Source organism: Artibeus jamaicensis, unplaced genomic scaffold, assembly GCF_021234435.1.
Source record: "Artibeus jamaicensis isolate MK-2021 breed Jamaican fruit bat unplaced genomic scaffold, CSHL_Jam_final contig_867, whole genome shotgun sequence".
In the NCBI taxonomy this organism is placed as follows: Eukaryota; Metazoa; Chordata; class Mammalia; order Chiroptera; family Phyllostomidae; genus Artibeus; species Artibeus jamaicensis.
The window spans coordinates 3,444,604-3,465,796 of record NW_026521995.1 but is presented as its reverse complement, the minus strand read 5'-3'; the positions used below and the strand labels follow the sequence as shown (position 1 = coordinate 3,465,796).

Here is a 21,193-nt window from a genome sequence, read left to right as displayed (position 1 = left end):
GATAATGTGTTGTAGAACTGTGAACCTGAAACTTGTATAATTTTGTTAACCAGTGTCACCCCAATAAATTTAAGAAAAAGTGGGGGAAAAGTTTCTTGTAGATTGTATATACATAGGTCACAGTTTTTCATCCACTGTACCAATGTCTTTTATTTGGAATATTTTTATTTATTTTTTAATATATTTTATTGATTATGCCATTACAGTTGTCCTATTCCCCCATTCATTCCCCTCCACCCTGCACACCCCTCCCCTACCATTCCCCCCTTTTGTTTATGTCCATGTGTCATAAGTTCTTTAGATTCTATATTTCCCATACTATTTTTGCCTTCCCCCCTGTCTACTTTCTACCTACCTTCTGTGCTACTTATTCTCTGTAATTTCTCCCCCCTTTTCTTCCTCCCACTCCTCTGTTGCTAACCCTCCATGTGATCTCTATTTTTATGGTTCTGCTCCTAATCTAGCTGTTCTCTTAGTTTGCTTTTGTTTTAGGTGTAGTTCTTAATAACTGTGAGTTTGCTGTCCTTTCACTGTTCATCTTTTTTATCGTCTTTTTCTTAGATAAGTCCCTTTAATATTTCATATAATAAGGGCTTGGTGATGATGAACTCCTTGAATTTGACCTTATCTGAGAAGCACTTTATCTGCCCTTCCATTCTAAATGAAAGCTTTGCTGGATAGAGCAATCTTGGGTGTAGGTCTTTCAATTTCATGACTTGGAATACTTCTTTGCAGCCCCTTCTTGCCTGTAAGGTCTCTTTTGAGAAATCAGCTAACAGTCTGATGGGAACTCCTTTGTAGGTGACTGTCTCCTTATCTCTTGCTGCTTCTAGAATTCTCTCCTTCATTTTAATCTTGGTTAATGTAATTATGATGTGCCTTGGTGTGTTCCTTCTTGGGTCCACCTTCTTTGGGATTCTGTGAGCTTCCCAGACTTCCTGGAAGTCTATTTCCTTTGCCAGATTGGGAAAGTTCTCCTTTATCATTTGTTAAGATAAGTTTTCCACTTGTTGCTCTTCCTCTTCCCCTTCTGGTACCCCTATAATTTGGATGTTGGAATGTTTAAAGATGTCCTGGAGGTTCCTAAGCTTCTCTTCATTTTTTTTGAATTCTTGTTTCTTCATTCTTTTCTGTCTCGTCATTTCTTTCTTCCTTCGTATCCACTCCATTGATTTGAGTCCCAGTTTCCTTCCCATCACTATTGGTTTCCTGTGCATTTCCCTTCATTTCAATTAGTTTAGCCTTCACTGGTTCCTATAATTTGTGACTAAAATCAACCAGTTCTGTGAGCATCCTGATCACCAGTGTTTTGAACTGTGCATCTGTTAGGTTGGCTATTTCTTGGTTGCTTAGAATTATTGGCTTTGGGACTTTGAGGTATTTTTGAGCCATAATGTTTTGGTCTGTTGGTGCCTGTTATGTATGAGAGGCGGAGACTTAGGTGTTCACCAGGGCCAGGCCACCCAGGTCACTGTTTTGTGATGCTGTATGTGGGGACGTGGTCAGAGAGGGGCCACCCAGGTCACTGGTTTGTAACGCTGTGTGTGGGGGTGGGGTCAGAGAGGGACAGTGGCGGTTCCCTCTGCCGCTTCCTGCCACTGGGGCCTGCTTGGTCCCTCTCACTGCTAGCTCCTTCACCGGTTTATCTGCGCACAAATGTGTGACCACTGTCAGCCTTCAGTGGGTCCACTGCCTTGCGCCCTCAGTGGGTCCGCCAGCTTCTCCACACCTGGGATCTGCCCACAGCTGCTGGCACAGCTGGGTTGCGTGCCCAGGTGGGTCTGGTGGATCTTTCCTGCCTGACCCTGCTCTGCTGCTGGCTCTGCCCCTCTTATCAGTTTGGCTGAAGGGTTTGTTAATAACTTAATTGATTTGGATATTTCGAGTTTTTCGGCTATCTCTCATGTGGAATAACATCGATTGTTCTCAGTGTCTCAATTTGATCACTATCAACCTGAACTGGTGTACCCGACCATGGAACATCATCCTGTGAAAAATCTGCAGCAGGACGCTTTGCAAACCACTTTTGATCAGTCCCAGCACCTTCTCTATACACTGATAAATATTTTTTGCTTTTCAGTTGTATTTTTACCTTTCTTAAAATAGTAAAGGATAATATAACAAAAATGTTACATATGTTCTTCCATTTCCAATATTAAAATGGCTACATAGAAATTCACCAATTTTGATAAGTTTTTTTTTAATTCATGCTGAAATGATAGCTGTCACAATACAGTCTAACAAAATTGTTTTCAATGAAGTTAAAGACAATTAAGGGCTACTAGAACTATTGTACCAAAAAAAGCAAACAAACTTCTTGTCCAACCCAGTATTTTTCTGTTCTTATATTTTCACTTGGTTCTTCTATATGTCTTCTGTTTTTCTGTTGTTTTTGTTGTTGATGTTTTATTCATTTATTTTAACAATGTTTATTTTGCTTGTCAAAACATTAATTTTTTTCTTTTATTGATTCTAGACAGAGGGAAAGGGAGGGAGAAAGGGAGGGAGAGAAACATTGCTGTAAGAGAGGATTGGTTGTCTCTTGCATGTGCTCTGACTGAGGCTGAATCTGCAACCCAGGCATGTGCCCTGACCAGGGATCAAACTGGCAGCCTTTAGTTTTGCAAGGTGACACCCAACCAACTAGCTATACCAACCAGGATGTCAAAACATTTTTATATGGCTTCTATAAAATCTTAGTCAATCATTTGGGTATCTCTTCCATGTTGCTGTTGGCATCTGTTGATTATCTTTTCATTCAAATTGAGATATTCTTGGTTCTTAGTATGGTGAGTATTTTTTATTAAAACTTGTACATTTAAGTTATTATAAGACTCTGGATCTAATTTAAATCTTTTACCTGATGTACTCTGACAAAGCTCTAGTAGTGAAAGGGCAGGGTTGCTGCCCTATTACGATCAGGTGGTGGTGGAAATCCAGGTTCCATCATGGCCTGTATTACAGCTGAGGGAGAGGGCTGTTGTGAATAATCTCAGAATTGGGCGGGTGTGGGTGTTCCTGCTTGCCTCCACTGATAACACCCTGGCTGGGATAGGCAAGAATACTTACTTTCTGCTCCCTATCTGGCCTCTACTGACATTGTAGAAAGGGTGCCTCATACTGCTGGGAAGTTGCAAAAGCCTTGAGTGTTCTTTCTGGTTCCTCTGAAACCATCCTGGTAGGGCAGAGTAGTGACAATTCATTACCTGGGTGAACGTGGAAATCTAGGCTATGCACTTGCTCTCTACCAACTCTTCAGAGAAAGGGAGTTCTGATTAACTCTCAACAGAGGTGAAAGTCTGGCTTCCTACAAAGCCTTCCCCCATGTCAGCCTGGTGGGGAGACTGGAGTGTCTCATTACAGCCTCACAATGGCAGAAGTCAAGGCTTCCCATTAGGATTCCTGACATGAAGAAGTATTTTGTCAGTTTTTTCTGTTCTGTTTGCCTGAAGTAAATTGGTTATTATCTAAAAGTTTTGTTTTGCTGTACTGTTGCTTTTCTGGTCATCTGGCTAGAGAAACTGTTTTTGTGTTTGTTTCTTTTTTCGGGGGGTGGGATGGCAGTCTAGGATATGTGAGGCTAAGGGAAAAGTAACCACTTTTGTGTTCATTGGGTCCTGTCATACCTCGGTGGTCTGTCTTTTGCCAACATGCAGAATCATGTTATATTTATTTCATATAAAAATTTAGTTTTTCTTAATGGGATGACTATGGAAAAATACTTCTCCACTTTTACAGAAGTAGAAGTTTTGTATTACTTTATTAAAGTGATTTTTAAAATGCTGATTTAAAAAGACATCAGAATTTCGTCCAAGATGGAAGTGTAGGTAGACAATCGGTGCCTGCTTGCACAACCAAAACTAAGGACGACAAAGATTTAGAAACAAAAACACAACCAGAACAGACAGAAAATTGAACTGTATGGAAATCTGACAACCATTCATCCAGACCAGTAAGAGAGATGGAGTTGTGGCCGGCGGAGAGAGGTCATGGCCGGCGAAGTTGTGGCTGGCACACCCCAGGCACGGAGGGGAAACGAGCAGACCCAGTGAGGCATGCAAGGCAGTTGGCTGACCACGGTCACACATTCACACACAGATAAACCAGGCAAAAAACAAGCAGTGAGACAGACCGTGCAAACCAGGGCCCCAGTTAAGGGAATTAAAGCCTAAAAGCACTGATTGAAAACACTTGTGAGAGTTGAGGTGCCAGGAGAGACTCCCAGCGTCACAGGAGAGTTCGTTGGAGAGACCCACAGGGTCCTAGAACGTACACAAGCCCACCCACCTAGGAAGCAGCACCAGAAGGGCCCAATTTGCTTGTAGAAAGTGGCAGAGGGGACTGAAATCCAAGAGAGAGCACAGCAAATGCCATTTCTCCCTCTCTGACCCCCCCCCCCACGTACAGCGTCACAACCCAGCAACATGGGTGCCCCACCCTGATGAACACCTAAGGCTTTGCCACTCATATGTAACAGGCACGACCTGACCAAAAATTATGGCTCAATCAGGAGAACAAATCAAAGCCCCAGAGCCAACACTTTTAAGTGACCAACCAATAGCCAACCTATCAGATGCACAGTTCAAAACACTAGTGATCAGGATGCTCACAGAACTGGTTGATTGTGGTCACAAATTAGATGAAAAAATGAAGGCTACACTAAGTGAAAGGAAGGAAAATGCACAGGGAACCACTAGTGATGGAAACAAAACCCGGACTCAAATCAATGGAGTGGACCAGAGGGAAGAAAGAAACAACCAAACAGAAAAGAGTGAAGAAACAAGAATTCAAAAAAAATGAAGAGAAGCTTAGGAACCTCCAGGACATCTTTAAACATTCCCACATCCGAATTATAGGGGTACCAGTAGGGGAAGAGGGAGAGCAACAAGTGGGAAATTTATTTGAACAAATAATGAAGGAGAACTCACCCAATCTAGCAAAGGAAATAGACTTCCAGGAAGTCTAGGAAGGTCAGAGAGTCCCAAAGAAGTTGGACCCAAGGAGGAACATACCAAGGCACATCATCATTACATTACCCAAAATTAAAATGAAGGAGAGAATTCTAGAAGCAGCAAGAGATAAGGGGACAGTCACCTACAAAGGAGTTCCCATCAAACTGTCAGCTGATTTCTCAAAAGAGACCTTACAGGCAAGAAGGGGCTGGAAAGAAGTATTGCAAGTTATGAAAGGCAAGGACCTACATCCAGGATTGCTCTATCCAGCAAAGCTTTCATTTAGAATGGAAGGGCAAATAAAGAGCTTCTCAGATAAGGTCAAGTTCAAGGAGTTCATCATCACCAAGCCTTTATTAAATGAAATGTTAAGGGGACTTATCTAAGAAAAAGAAGATGAAAGATATGAATAATGAAAAGACAGCAAACTCAGTTATTAACAACCACATCTAAAACAAAAGCAAACTAAGCGGACACCTAAAACAGGGATGGAGCCACAGAAATGGAGATCACATGGAGGGTTAGCAACAGGGGAGTGGAAGGAGGAGTTGGGGAGCGGGGAGGTACAGAGCATAAGTAGCATAGATGATGGGGATAAAATAGACAGGGGGAGGGCAAGAGTAGTGCAGGAAATGTAGAAGCTAAGAACTTATGACACATGGACGTGAACTAAATGGGGGGAATATGGGTGAGGGGAGGTGTGCCGGGTGAAGGGGAATGTAGGGGGGAGTGGGACAACTGTAATAGCTTAATCAATAAAAAATATTATTATTAAAAAAAGACATCAGACACTTGTAATGTGTCTGATGGGCACACTTTAGAAATAAATTTAAAAACCAGATTTATTTAGTCTATTTTTATAACTGATTCTGTATAAACAGCCAAAATTAGTACTCTTGAGATGGTTTATTTATGTGTGATGTGTCTTAGCAGTAATTTGTTCAAAATACAAAAAATTGACAAAAGCTGAGTAATGTGTCAGGAGTCAACTTTTATGGCTTCTTCCTCATTTACAAAAAAGTTTTCAAAAACAAAAACCTGGCTCTTTTTTGGGCTTATATGCTACTCGGGTGATACTGCATGCTAATTTTAATGCCTTTATAGATGACTCACATGTTATTTAAATTACTAATTTCCTACTGTGGTGTCAAGGGAAGTTTTGTTTTCTTTTTTTTTAAAATCAACAATTCAAAATCCTGCAAGTATCGAAGCAACATAAAATAAAATACAGTAATAGATTTAACATAATTTCTAGTTAAGGTAAACTTTTTAAAAAAACTAGAACTGTTTCCCACTGCACTGTACTCCTAATATACATTGTTTTTGGTCATTTTAGTCTTGAGGGCTGCTTATCCCCTTGTCAGTTTATAAGGTTTCTTTACATAGTAGCCTCTTTATCAATCTTTTGTTTGTAGTTTGATTTGTAAAAGTTCTTTCCAAATCTATTATTTCTCTTGTTGATTTTTTATTCTATCTCTGTCATTCTGATAGCATCGGGGATTTCAGTCTTAATTAAGATTTCTTTTTTCTTTAAATAGTACAGATAGTGTTTTAGGATATTTTTATTGCAAGATTTTTATTGTTTTTGCTTTTAAGTCAACTCTCTTGTCCACCTGGGATTTATTTTTCTGTATGGTGTAAGATTGTGTCCATTTTTATTTCAAATGGATAGTCAGTTTTGCCAGCATCATTTATTAAATCCTTTTCTCACCAAATTTAAATATTTATAGATTCTCTGTTCTCTTCAAGGATTTTGACAATTCCCTTGTCAATATATTAATTTTATTAAATCGTGGTACATGCAAACACATACACACTCAGGATCGTAAAGATAGTGTTATAAGGCTGGGTGAGTTTGACAGGAGCAGTTCAAAATGGAGTTGCTTCTCAATGTTGACTCTCTAATCAAAATGGAATTTAATGAAGAGGCCAGTTGCTAACTATCTATTGATAACTACCTCAGATTCTACCAGATTAGTTTTGCCTTGTAAAATATTGAAAAGATCAATGTATACCATTTCTTAAGAGTCACTTTTGTGCCAGGTATTATACTAGGAGATATATAATTTTTCTCACATCAACTTTATATGGTTAGATTTATCTTTCATATACAGATGAGAAAGTGAACCTTATTCAGAGGGTGAAGTTACTTGCCCAGTATTATGTAGCTGTTAGTTGGTAAAGGTTGGATTAAAACACTAATGGCCAGCTTCTTTCAGTTGTGCCAAAATGAAATGTTCGTGTAAAATACTTTCCCCCCAATTAAAAAAAAAATGTATTTGTTAGGTACACTTTGCATTTAATGTTATTTTGTATTAGTTTCAGGTGTACAGCACAGCAGTTAGATTAATCATATACTTCACGAAGTGTTCCCTCAATATGCCAAGTATCCACCTGGCATTATGCACAGTTATTACAATATTGCTGACCACATTCCCTATGCTTTACTTTACATCCCCGTTATTACTACCAATTAGTACTTTTTAATCCCTTTACTCAGCCCCTTCTTACCGCTCCCCTTTGGCATCCATCAGTCTGTTCTCTGTGTCAGTGAGTCTGTTTCTATTTTATTCTTTAGATCCCACATATAAGTGAAATCATATATAAAGTACTTTGAAAGCTAAAAATGTATAGAAATTAATATTGTAGTTGTAGCATAATAATCTCATCATTAGCATCTGAGTCTAATTTTAAAACAATGCAGTACACACTAAAACTTGCAGTTAAATATTTTGATAAAAAACAATATTTATATATTCTTTCAAGATATAGTCTCTGAATAAAATATTAGAAATTTTGTTTATTCTTTTATTCATTGTTTTTTTTAACTTTTTTTTTTAGAACAGAAGAAAGTTAAAGTAAAAAAACCAAAACCTGACTTTCCTATGTATACGCCTTTAGAAAGTGCATATATTCAGTCATATGATCATGGAACTTCTATAGAGGAAATTGAGGAACAAATGGATGATTGGCTGGAAAACAGGAACCGAACACAGAAAAAACAGGTAAGTAAATAAACTTTTGAAAATTTGTTTTAACTGAGTAAAATACATACATGAAATATAGATATACAGCTGTATAGCTGAGTGAGCTCAGCAATCTATCATAAGAAAACCAAGTTAACCATTGCCAAGATCAAGAAATAGAACATTGTTTTATTCATGGTGGCCCAGTCATGGAAACGACCAAAGTGCTCTTCACTAGAGGATTGAATGAAGAAGACGTGGTACATATATGCAATGAAATAATACTTGGCCATAAGAAAAGATGAAATACATTTGCAAAAACATGAATGGATCTTGAGAACATTATGTTAAGAGAAATAAGTTAGAAGAAGTCAAGAACCATGTGATTTCACTAACATGTGGGATATAAAAGTAAAAGCAACAAATAAACAAGACAAATGTTTTCAAGATTCATTTTGTAGTATTTAACAGTACTTCATTTCTTATGGCTGAATAATCCATTGTATGGCTGTATAGCATACTCTTTATTCATCAAATAATGGAAATTTGGTTTGATTGCACTTTGGGTCTGGGATAAATCAAAATGATAGGAACATTCAAATACAAGGCTTTGTGCAGACATATGTTTTGTGTCTTCTCTAGGAATTATAATTAACATCTTAATTTATAACTAATTAGGATTAATGCCAATTTACTTTCAATACTATGCAAAAAGTTTTCCACATATAATCTGTTATTGTCATGCCTTAAATCTTTATCTATTTTGTGCCTATCAACCTAGGTTTATAATTATTGCTATATGCAATTGTCTTTTAATGAGATTAAAAAGAAATTACAAAATATACCTTTATGCTGACTTTTATATTTATCTATGTAGTTACATTTCCTGGTGTTGATTTGTTCATGTGCTGTTGAGTTGCCATCTAATGTCCCTTTATTTCATTTTGAAAGACTCCCTTTAGCACTTGTAGGACAGATTGCTAGTTACAAATTCACTTTTTGTTTTTCTGGAAAGTCTTTGCTTTTTCCTTCATTTTTGAAGGATTATTTTGCCAAATAAATAATTTTTGTTTGATAGTTTGGGTTTTGTTCTGTTTTTTGTTTGTTTCTTTCAATACTTTGAATATGTCATCCATGATCTTCTGGCCTCCATTGTTTTATATTAGAAATAAGATGTTATCCCTGACCACGTGGCTCAGTTGGTTGAGCATAGTTGCACAAAGAGAAAGGTCACTCACGGGTTTGATGTTCAGTCAGGGCGCATGCTTGGGTTGCAGACCCAGTCTCTAATAGGAGCATGTGTGAGAGGCAAACAATTGATGTTATACTCACACATCAATGTTTCTCTCCCTTTTTCACTCTCTTCCTCTCTCTCTAAAAATAAGTAAATAAAACCCTTTTAAAAAAAAGACAGTATTATATGAAATGTTAAAGGGACTTATCTAAGAAAAAGAAGATAAAAAAGATGAACAGTGAAAGGACAGCAAACTCACAGTTATTAACAACCACACCTAAAACAAAAGCAAATTAAGACAGCTAGATCAGGAGTGAACCATAGAAATGAAGATCTCATGGAGGGTTAGCAACAGGGGAGTGGGAGAAGGAGAAGGGGGAGAAGGTACAGAAAATAAGTAGCATAGACAGTAGATAGAAAATAGATAGGGGGAGGGTAAGAATAGTAGGGGAAATATAGAATTTAAAGAACTTGAGACACATGGTCATAAACTAAAGGGGAGAATGGTGGGGACGGGGGTATGCAGGGTGGAGGGGAATGAAGGGGGTGAAATAGAACAAATGTAATGGCATAATCAATAAAATTTAAAAATATTATAAAAAGACATTAGGTGTTAATCTTATTGAAGATCCCCTCTAAATGATGAGTTATTTCCCTTCTGCTTTTATCAAGGTTCTGTTTTCATCTTTAGCTTTTGACAATTTGATTCTGATGTATATCAGTGTTGATATCTTTGAGTTCATCTTTATGGAGGTTATTAGCCTTCAAATTTTAGAAGATTTTTACCATTCTTCAAATATATCATCTGTCTCTCCTACTACCATCTTGCATTCTATTTTCCCCCTTTCTATCACTTGGTATCCCACAAGCCTCTGAGGCTTTATTTTTCTTCTTTTTTTCCCTCCTACCAGACCATCTTAATTATTGGGACTACCTTTGTATTTGCTGATTCTTTTTTGCCAGTTCAAATATGCTTTTGAACCCCTCTAGTGAATTGTTCATTTGTTACTGCACTTTCAACCTCATAATTTCTATTTTGTACTTTTAACAGTTTCTACCCATTTAATGATATCACTTAGGTGACTCATTGTTCTCATAACTTCCTTCAGCTCTTTAGACATGATTTCCTTTATCTTGTTGAATGTATTTTAAATAGCTTATTTAAAGCTTCTGTCTAGAAAGTCTGTTGCCTGGTTTTCCTCAGGCACAGTTTCTGTTCATTTTTTTTCCTTTGAGCCATAATATGAGGTCTGTCCAGAAAGTATCCAGCTGTGGGATATGAAAATTGAAGGCATTTATTGAAAAAGATACAAGAAACACTGTACATAAACAATGACACCTCAGTCCCCTTCAAAAAAGGCACCTTGGAACCTCACAGAGTTCTCCCTATTGTCATAAGTTGCCTCGTTGTATATTAGTGAATCTCATTAATGGTTGAAATCTCTTCCCTTTCAAAGGTGATTTTAGTTTTGGGAAAAGCCAGAAGTCACAGGGCACCAAATCTGGGCTGTAATGGGGCTGAGTCACTTGGGTGATTTGATGTTTCACAAAAAAACTACACAAGACATGATGTGTAAGTGGGTATGTTGTCATGATCAAGCTGCTGATCACCAATTGCCCATAGCTGTGGCCTTCTGAATCATCCAAATAGTTTCTATGGAGGAATGTTTAAGCTTAAAGAAAAATTTGATGCAGATTTGTCACTCTGCCCACTCAGTCATTTTGAATGCGATTGGCCACACAGTATACATGCTCACTCAATCATGTATACCATATCCACTGACTAGTACAGTGAAGTCATCATTGTTCACACATGCATATTCCAGTCCACTCTCCTTGGCTGCCAGGTTTTGTTGATGTCATGCAAGCTAATCTCATTGTATTAACAATGGTGGACTTTCAGACACACTTTGGTATAGTGTTTGGTTGTAGTCTTTGTCATTGTTGTCGAAGACTGTATTTGTGACTGTTATAAATTGATAACTCTAGATATCAGGCTGTCTTCCCTTTTCAGGATTTGTTGTTATATTGGACTTACTATAGTTGTGTGTTTAGTGACTTTTCTGAACTAACTATATCCATTTTTTTTTCTGTGTGACTATTGAAGTTTCTTCTGTTAGCTTAGCAATGAGGTAATAATTGGACAGATTTCCTGAAATCTGTGGAGCCAATAACTCTTCCAACTTTTGCCATGGGCCCATACTCAGGCAGGCAGTTTACATCTCTGCCTTAGCATTTCCTTTCTACCTCCAAAGACCCTCAATGTCATCAGCAGGTGAGAATTTAGGTTCTTCTCAGGTCTCTTCTAAGCATGCTCACAGCCTTGAGCTTGAACATGGCCTAGGTTCTCAAGAATGTCAGAGCGTCTTATTCCTCAGCCTTTCTTCCCAAGCTTTTTGGTTACTCTGTTGTTTGCCCAGTTGTTCTCTTTTGTCCCTGGCAGCAATGGCTAAGATATTAGCCAGTGAAAGTTTTCAATGAATCCCTTCCAAGAAAGCAACTTTTAGCATTAAGCTAGTTTTGAGTTAAGCAAAATAAAGACACACCTTTTGAACTGGTAGTCCAGAAAACTGCCAGATAGGTTAGAACATATAATTGAAATTCTTTGCAAATAAGTTCATTCTTTTCTCTTCAGTATCAAGAATACAGCTGTTATTTTTATAGGTAGTGGTGATCTGTGGAACAAGGATTAGGATGAGGGTAAGTTCAATTACCACAAAGGTTGCTGTTCTTACGAAAATTCAGTTCTTTTTCTTGAATACATGTCCCCATGGTATGGTAAACCTTTGGTGAATTTACAGAGTTCTGAAAAAGTTCTTATTTTGCTCATTTTATTTTTTGGTTCTTTTATGGAAAGATGGAATTTGGAGTTAGTCTGCCATTTTCATTGGCATTACTCCAGTTTTTTAAAAATCAAATTGTTATTTTCTCAGAATTGCTAATAATTTGTATTTATTTAAAATATTGTCAAATGTTATCAAATACTTTTTTCTACATCAGTTAAGATGGTTGTAAAAAAATATGATTGTATGCTTTCACCTTTATTTTCTTAATGAGGTGAATTACATTGATTGTTTTTCTAATAATAAACTATTTTGCTTTCCTTGAATAAATCCATTTTGTTTTATTTACTAATATTTTGATTAGGATATTTGCTTTTATCTTTATGAGAGAAATTGGCCTGTGATTTTCTTTCCATATGATATATTTGTCAGGATTGGTATCAATCACATGCTGGACTTATAAAATATGGATTGCTTCTTTTTTAACTTTTAATTTTGAAATAATGTTAGATTTCATGGAAAGTTCCAAAGACAACAACAGAAAGGTCTTACGTACTTCTCATCCAAGTTCCTGAATAGTTATATCTTATATATCTACAATTCCATTTCAAAACTAAGAGATTGACATTAGTACAATGGCTGTGTGTAGTTGGATGCCTTGTTATCACATGTAGATTTGTCACAACCACTGCAATTAGAACTATTCAAGATATCACTCATACTTATCTTCACACATACCCCTTTCCCATTATCCTTTAACCTCTGACCATCACTGAGTTATTCTATCTCTATAGTTTTGTCATTTTGAGAATGTTATATGAATGGAATTATTCGTTATGTGACATCATGAGATTGAATTATTTTATATCTTTTATTTTTTAATTGAGGTATAATAGACATATAAGATTATATTGTATTAGTCTCAGATGTACAACATAATAATTCAATATTTGTATATGTCAAGAAGTGATCACAATAAGTCTAATTGACATCTGTCACCATCCATAGTTATAAAAATTTGTATAAGACCCTTTAAGATTTACTCTGCTAGGACCTTTCAACTATGCCATACAGTATTATTAACTATAGTCACCAATGTGTACATTACATCCTCATGACTTGTATATTTTGTAACTGGAAATTGATACATTTTTACCCCCAACAGTCATTTCACCCACCCCCATACCCCAACTCTAATTAGCCATGATATGTTTGCTTTATCTTTGAGCTTAGGCTTTTTTTGGTTTTGTATTTTTAGATTCCACTAAAAAAGTGAGCTATTATATGAGATCATATAGTATTTGTCTTCCTCTGTTTAGCTTATTTTACTTAATATAATAATACCCTTCAGAACCAACCATGTGGCAAATGATAAGATTTTGTTTTTTATGCCTAAGTAATATTCCATTGTATAGATATAGCATAATTTCTTTGTCCATTCATCCATCCATGTACATTTAGGTTGTTTCTATACCTTAACTACTATAATGCTGCAGTTAACATGGGGGTGCATATATCCTTTTCAAGTTGTGTGTTTGTTTTCTTTGAATGGATACCTGGAAGTGGGATTGAAGGTCATATGAGGGTTATATTTTTTATTAGTTGAGGGACATCCATACTGTTTTCCACAATGGCTGTACCAGTTTCCCTTTCGTCCGCACATCCTGGCAGACACTTCTTTGTTGATTTGTGAATAGCAGCCATTTTGACAGGGGTGAGGTGATATCTCATTGTGTTTTCAATATGCATTTCCTTTATGATTAATGATATCGAGCATTCTTTTATTTGTCTGTTGGTTAATGTCTATTTGAGGCCTCTCCCCATTTTTTAATCGGGTTGTTTATGTTTTTGGTGTTAAGTGTTATGAGTTTGTAATATATTTTTAATATTAACCCTTATTTGATGTATCATTGGTGAGTATCTTCTTGCATGAAGTAGATTTTTTGTTTTGTTGATAGTTTTCTTTGCTGTACAAAATTTTTTTAGCTCAGTGTAGTCCCATTGGTTTATTTTTAATTTGTCTCCCTTGCCCAGGGAGGCATATCCAAAAAAAATATTGCTAAACACAATGTCAAAGAGTTTATTTATTGACAAGACTATCTTTACTTCATTGTATATTCTTGCCTCCTTTTTTATAGATCATATGGGTGTGGGTTTATTTCTGGGCTGTCCATTCTGTTTCATTGATCTGTATATCTATTGAGACACTAGTACCATCCTGTTTTCATTACAATACCCTTGCAGTATAGTATGATATCAGGTAGCATGATACCTGCAACTTTGTTTTCTTTCTCAAAATTACTTTGGCTGTTACAGGTCTTTTGTGGGATTTTCACATAAATTTTAGGATTATCTCTTCATTGATATTTTCATAGCTATTGCATTGAATCTGTAGATTGTTTTGGGTAGTATGGACATTTTAAAATATATTTTATTGATTATGCCATTACAGTTGTGGCATTTCCCCCCTCATTCCCCTCTGACTGCACACCCCTTCCCACCCACCTCCCCCCCACCTTTAGTTCATGTCCATGTGTCATAAGTTCTTTAGCTTCTACATTTCCCGCACTACTCTTGCCCTCCCCATCTATTTTCTTGCCACCATCTATGCTACTTATTCTCTGTACCTCCCCGCTCCCCATCTCCTCCTCCCACTCCCCTGTTGCTAACCCTCCATGTGATCTCCACTTCTGTGGCTCCATCCCTGTTTTAGGTATCCGCTTAGTTTGCTTTTGTTTTAGATGTGGTTGTAATAATTGTGAGTTTGCTGTCCATTCACTGTTCATATTTTTAATCTCCTTTTTCTTAGATAAGTCCTTTTAACATTTCATATAACAAGGGCTTGGTGAGGATGAACTCCTTTAACTTGACCCTATCTGAGAAGCACTTTATCTGCCCTTCCATTCTAAATGAAAGCTTTGCTGGATGGAGCAATCTTGGATGTAGGTCCTTGCCTTCATGACTTGGAATACTTCTTTGCAGCCCCTTCTTGCCTGTAAGGTCTCTTTTGAGAAATCAGCTAACAGTTTGATGGGAACTCCTTTGTAGGTCACTGTCTCCTTATCTCTTGCTGCTTCTAGAATTCTCTCCTTCATTTTAATCTTGGGTAATGTAATGATGATGTGCCTTGGTGTGTTCCTGCTTGGGTCCACCTTCTTTGGAACTCTCTGACCTTCCTAGACTTCCTGGAAGTCTGTTTCCTTTGCCAGATTGGGGAAATTCTCCTTTATTATTTGTTCAAATAAGTTTTCCACTTGTTGCTCTTCCTCTTCCCTTTCTGGTACCCCTATAATTCAGATGTGGGAATGTTTAAAGATGTCCTGGAGGTTCCTAAGCCTCTCTTCTTTTTTTTTTTTTTTTTTTGAATTCTTGTTTCTTCATTCTTTTCTGTTTGGTTGTTTCTTTCTTCCCTCTGGTCCACTCCATTGATTTGAGTCCGGGTTTTGTTTCCATCACTAGTGGTTCCCTGTGCATTTTCCTTCCTTTCACTTAGTGTAGCCTTCATTTTTTCATCTAATTTGTGACCAAAATCAACCAGTTCTGTGAGCATCCTGATCACTAGTGTTTTGAACTGTGCATCTGATAGGTTGGCTATTGGTTGGTCACTTAAAAGTGTTGGCTCTGGGGCTTTGATTTGTTCTACTGATTGAGCCATAATTTTTTGGTCAGGTCGTGCCTATTACATATGAGTGGCAAAGCCTTAGGTGTTCATCAGGGTGGGGCACCCATGTTGCTGGGTTGTGATGCTGTATGTGGGGGCAGGGTCAGAGAGGGAGAAATGGCACTTGCTCTGCTCGCTCTCGGATTTTAGTCCCCTCTGCTGCTTCCCACAAGCTGGCACCTTTTCAATCAGTGCTTTTAGGCTTTATTTCCCATCGCTGGCGCCCTGGGTTGCACAGTCTGTATTGCTGCTTGTTTTTGCCTAGTTTATCTGCGCTTGAATGTGTGACCGAGATCAGCCCCGTGTCACCTGTGCTCTCAGGTCTGGCTACCACTGCCTTTTCCTGCCGAGGTCCTTCTCCGCTGGCTGCCCACTCTGCCCCTCTTATCGGTCTGGTTAAATGGTTGTCGGACTTCCGTACAGTTCATTTTCTCTTGGTTCTGGTTGTGTTTTTGTTTCTGAATCTTTGTTGACCTTAATTTTGGTTGTGTGAGGAGGTGCACTGTTTCCACCTATGCCTCCATCTGGGCCAGAAGTCCGGAAGTATGAACATTTTGACAATGTAATTCTTATCTGTAAATAAAGTATATTCTTTTATGTATTTGTATCTTCAATGTTTTTCTTCAGTGTCATACACCTTTCTGAGTAGAGGTCTTTTACTTCTTTCCTTAATATTTTTCCCTAGGTATTTTTAATGCAATTTGCAAATGGGATTATTTTCTTATTTCTCTTTAAAAATCACAAAAGAAATTACTTTATAGCTCAATTATGTAAAAATCATTTAAATTTAAATTTTCCACATATCTTCTATTGACTTCTGTGTTTTTTAAATATTTTATTTATTTATTTTTAGAGAGAAGGGAAGGGAAGGAGAAAGAGTGAGAGAGAAACATCAATGTGTGGTTGCCTCTCATGTGTCCCCTACTGGGGACCTGGCCTGCAACCCAGGCATGTGCCCTGACTGGGAATCGAACCGGCGACCCATTGCTTCACAGGCCCATGCTCAATCCACTGAGCTATACCAGCCAGGGCTGTTTTTGTTTTTATTCTTAAGTTTACAGCTTTGGAGAATTTGGGTGAGCATTTAATTCATCTTATTGAGTATTATTACTGACATTTTTGGTTTTAAATTTATGAGCTTAGCATTTCCTTTCTATTTGTCCTTCATTTTTTTTTCTTCTCTTTCCACTATTACTTTTTTTGGATTGGTTAACTTTTATTTATTTTTATTTTTTAGTATATTTTATTGATTATGCTATTACAGTTGTCCCAATTTTTTTCTGCCATTTATTTCCCCTCTACTCTGTTCTACCACACCCTCCAGCATCTTGCCCGCCCCCTTAGTTCATGTCCATAGGTTGTACATATAAGTTCTTTCACTTCTGTATGTACTAGAATATTACCCCCCCACACCATTTATTTATTTTATGCCTAATAATTATGCTTTTTATTTCCTGTAGCTTTTCTTCCATTTTTCCCCTCCCCTCTTACAACCCTCATGTGATCTCCATTTCTGTGAATCTGTTCCTGTTCTAGTTCTTTGCTTAGTTTTTGCTTTTGTTTTTTAAGTTTTGTGGTGATAGTTATGAGTGTGTTGTCACTTCATTGTTCATAGTTTTCAGTCTTCTTCTATTTCTTAGACAAGTTTCTTTAACTTTTCATATAATAAATGCTTGGTAATGATGAATTCCTTTAATTTGACTTTATGTGGGAAGCACTTTTACTTGCCCTTCCATTCTAAATGATAGCTTTGCTGGATGGAGTAATCTTCGATGTAGGTCCTTGACTTTCATGACTTCAAATACTTCTTTCCAGCCCCTTCTTGCCTGCAAGGTTTCTTTTGAGAAATCAACTACTAGTCTTATGGGGAGAGAGTTACCTTTGTAGGCTATACAAAAGTGAAATAAAGCAAAATATACAGGTATACCTACCTTTGTAGGTAATTCGCTCCTTGTCTCTTGCTGCTTTTAATATTCTCTTCTTACCTTTAATCTTGGGTGTCTTAATTATGTTTATCTTGGTGTGTTCCTCCTTGAGGCCAATTTCTTTGGGACTCTCTGAGCTTTCTGGACTTCCTCAAATTCTATTTTCTTTGCCAGATTGGGGTAGTTTTCCTTCATTATTTATCCAAATAAGTTTTTAATATCCTGTTCTTGCTCTTCCCCTTCTGCCACCCCTATGATTCTCATGTCGGAGCACTTAAAGTTGTTTCTGAGGTTCCTTAGCCTCTCCTCATTTTTTTGCATTCTTGATTCTTCATTCTGTTCTAGTTGAATGTTTATTTTTTCCTTCTGTTCCATGTTGATGATTTGAGTACCAATTCGTTTCCTTCATTTTTGGTCCCTGTACATTTTGCTTTATTCCACATTGTATAGCCTTCATTCCTTCATTTTGTGACTGAGCTCAATCAATTCTGTGAGCATCCTGTTTACCATTGTTTTGAACTATGTGTCAGATAGGTTGGCTATCTCCTTGTTACTTTGTTCTTTTTTCGAGTTATGATCTATTCTTTCCTTTGGGCTGTATTTCTTTGTACTAGCACACCTGTTGCATTGTAAGGCGTGGAACCTTAGGGCATTTTGTTGTGTTGCAGCGCTATATGTTGGTGAGGGGTCAGTGAGGGAATAATGTCACTTGCTTGGCTCTCTCCCTGCTTGAGAGAGCTTATTAATGGAAGGAGGTGTGGAGGTCAAATACTGAACTCTTAAGGTCAGTATTTGAGGAATAAGTTCAAATATTAGAACTTAAGGTCAGGAGACCCAAGTTCTAGTTTTAGCATCATTATTACAGATATGATCTAGGCTTTAGGGTTTTTTAAATTATTGAACTCACACAAAAAGTGAAATTATATGCTTTTTGTACCTTAGTACAAAAAGATAAAAGTCTGTATCAGACTTAAAACATTTCATAAACTGAGAAATCCTAAAATAAGAGTAGAATTCTTCTCTTATTTTAATTTGCTTTGGAAACTTCTGTCATTTTCAAAGTTTTCATCTACATTTAAATTCTTTTTTAGTTACTTTTTAAGTAGACACCAAATGAAGATAAATATATATCCCAGTTAACCTTGCTGCTGTTGCTGTTAAGAAGTTGATTCTTTCTTCAAGAGCTTATCTAATATTCTCCCTAACTAGTTTTTGTTTGTCTAGTATATATTTGTCAAGATTTTAAGTATCATGTGTGTAGCCTCTCATAAACTATTGCTATGAAATGATATAATGGAGAGATGAGCTTTTAGGAAATGGTGCCCTAGGCATATGACATGATGGTAAATGATCATAAATAGAGTATATAGCTCATGTGGATAAATCACATAAGAAAAATATCATGGTTGAAAGCTAGCTTTTGATTTTACTGATATTTCCATGTCAAATAGGGGAAATAGAAATTTTTATCATCATTCTTAACATCTTTTGAGTGTCAGATATTGTCTTATGTTCTATATACATTAAGTAGCTTACTTAACCTTCACAAGAGAACCCTAAGTTAATAACATTTTCTTCATTTTACAAAGGATGTTTGATTATCAGCATTTGTGATATATTTAGTTAAATCATATGTGGCTGCCATTTTTAGGACAAAAACATTCAAATATTAGAAATTTAACATGGTTCAACCAGTGTAGGTCAATTAGACATTAATCCACCAATGGGATTTCTTAACCTCCTAAATTGTTGGAAGGGTCAAACCCAAATAACTTCTCCCAGAATTTGCTAGGACTTTTATTAGTGATGGTATTTATAGCACTTTTTAGCAATAAATAGAGGATGACAAATATACAAATAGTAGAAATATTTGATAAAAAGTGAAAATAAAAGTTATTTATGATTATTTCATAATTGCATGACATAAGTTAAGGTGGTGATAGTCTTTTTTTCTTCAATTTCTGAAACACACAGTTATATATTTTAAATCTAATAAGCTGGATCAAATAAATTGTTTGTAAAAACAGTGATTCAGATACATGACTGATGAAAGTAGGGTTTTAATGACTTGTTGGGTAATTCAGACAAGTAATTTTCCACCATAAATATTATAACAAATAAACTCTTTTAAAATGAAATAGTTCCTTCTCCTCTCCCCTACCCCCACTGCTGATAATATTCTGCAGTGTATATAGGAGACCTGAATTTTATTCCTGTTCTTGTTTCTCTCCTGGACTGCAATGAATAAAATAAGTAAAATCACTATCCTGCATCCTTATTGCCATGGGCTGTTCCTTTGTCAGATTTCATAAGGCAGCTGGGCCTGGTTAGTACTGGGATTGGAAGACCTCAAAGAAAACAAAGTATGTGTAACATGTATCTCCTGTGCAGCCAGTATTTCATCTTCTTTAAATACTTCTCCTACAGTCACTGTTGCACTTTCCTCTTTACTGTTTGATTGATTTACTTGCTGTAGGGGGGAAGAAACAGTTCTTAAAAGAAAATGCATTTATTTTCCCCTTTCAAATTGGAAAGATTATTTAGTCTGAAAGGTGCTTGGCTATATTCTTGAAGAGACTGTTCCAACTAGCAATGCTTTATCGTCTAAATTTTTACTTTCTCAGGGACTTCTCATTGTATTTACCTCTGCAGAGTGTTCCCTGTTAGAGTTCGAGAGATAGTGTTGCCCTCATTTTACAAACGATATATAACACATTAACTTATTTTTAAAATGTATATAATATAGTTGAATGAAGATTTACAACTTAGAATTCTTGTTCACCGTAAAACCTAGATTATCTATATACTCTGTAATTTTAAATCTTAATTTAAAAGTCTCAAATACCAATGGTTGTAATTAGTCCATGTAAATATAATATACAATGTATATAATTGAGTTCCAAATGCACTTTAACCATTAGTAGACCCAATCTACCTAAATCTGCTCTTCCCCAAACACAAACACACCTTTCATAATACCAGATGGTACATATGCATGCTTGCATACACACGCACCTGTGTTCTTTAATAGACTGTTTTGTTCTTTTTCTCTTTCCCTCCTATTAAGGAACCTTTTAAAAAAAGATAATTAATGCCACTTTACATAGAACTTCACTATATGCAAGACAGATTTTTTTTTTTTAGCTGAGCTTCTCTGATCAAGCTCAAAGTGAGGGAGACTGGAGTCCCATCTATTTGGCCTCTTCCTCACCCTATGAGGCAAAAACTTGTCTACCCTTCTCAGTTTTACATTCATCAATATACATAAAAAATTTAAAAAGAGTAATGGTGATTGAAGAAAAGTGAGTAAACAATGAACAGAACAGAAACAAAATCAATTACTTTGAGAAAACAAGTACTTGAATATAGATAGTGTGTAACTCTAAAAGAGAGAAAACTTTAAATGAGAAAAAAGTACATATATATTCACCAGGAAAGCAACTTCCATAAAGTTGTCTCTGTGTAGAAATATTGATGATAGCACTTTGAACTATGAGCATGGATCTGAAAAGTTTCAGCAATGGCTCTTGGTTTTTTATTCTGCTTTTACTCCAAATCCACTTCATTTCTGATGACCCAAACCAAAATTAAATCCCCAATGTCATAGCAATCAGTTAAAGATGCATGGTATATCCTCCCTTATGAAATAAAAATGGTCATTTATTTATATTA

At 36.5% G+C, this 21,193-nt stretch overlaps 1 protein-coding gene across 2 annotated transcripts in view; it reads left to right on the top strand.

Moving 5' to 3' along the window:
* Nucleotides 1–21,193, top strand: part of DNAJC1 (DnaJ heat shock protein family (Hsp40) member C1) — a 263,953-nt gene that overhangs the window by 151,230 nt on the left and 91,530 nt on the right. For both annotated transcript variants that reach the window (XM_053654764.1, XM_053654765.1), the window contains exon 8: nucleotides 7,794–7,957. In XM_053654764.1, coding sequence (XP_053510739.1) covers nucleotides 7,794–7,957 — 164 coding nt within the window. The remainder of the gene's footprint in view (nucleotides 1–7,793; nucleotides 7,958–21,193) is intronic.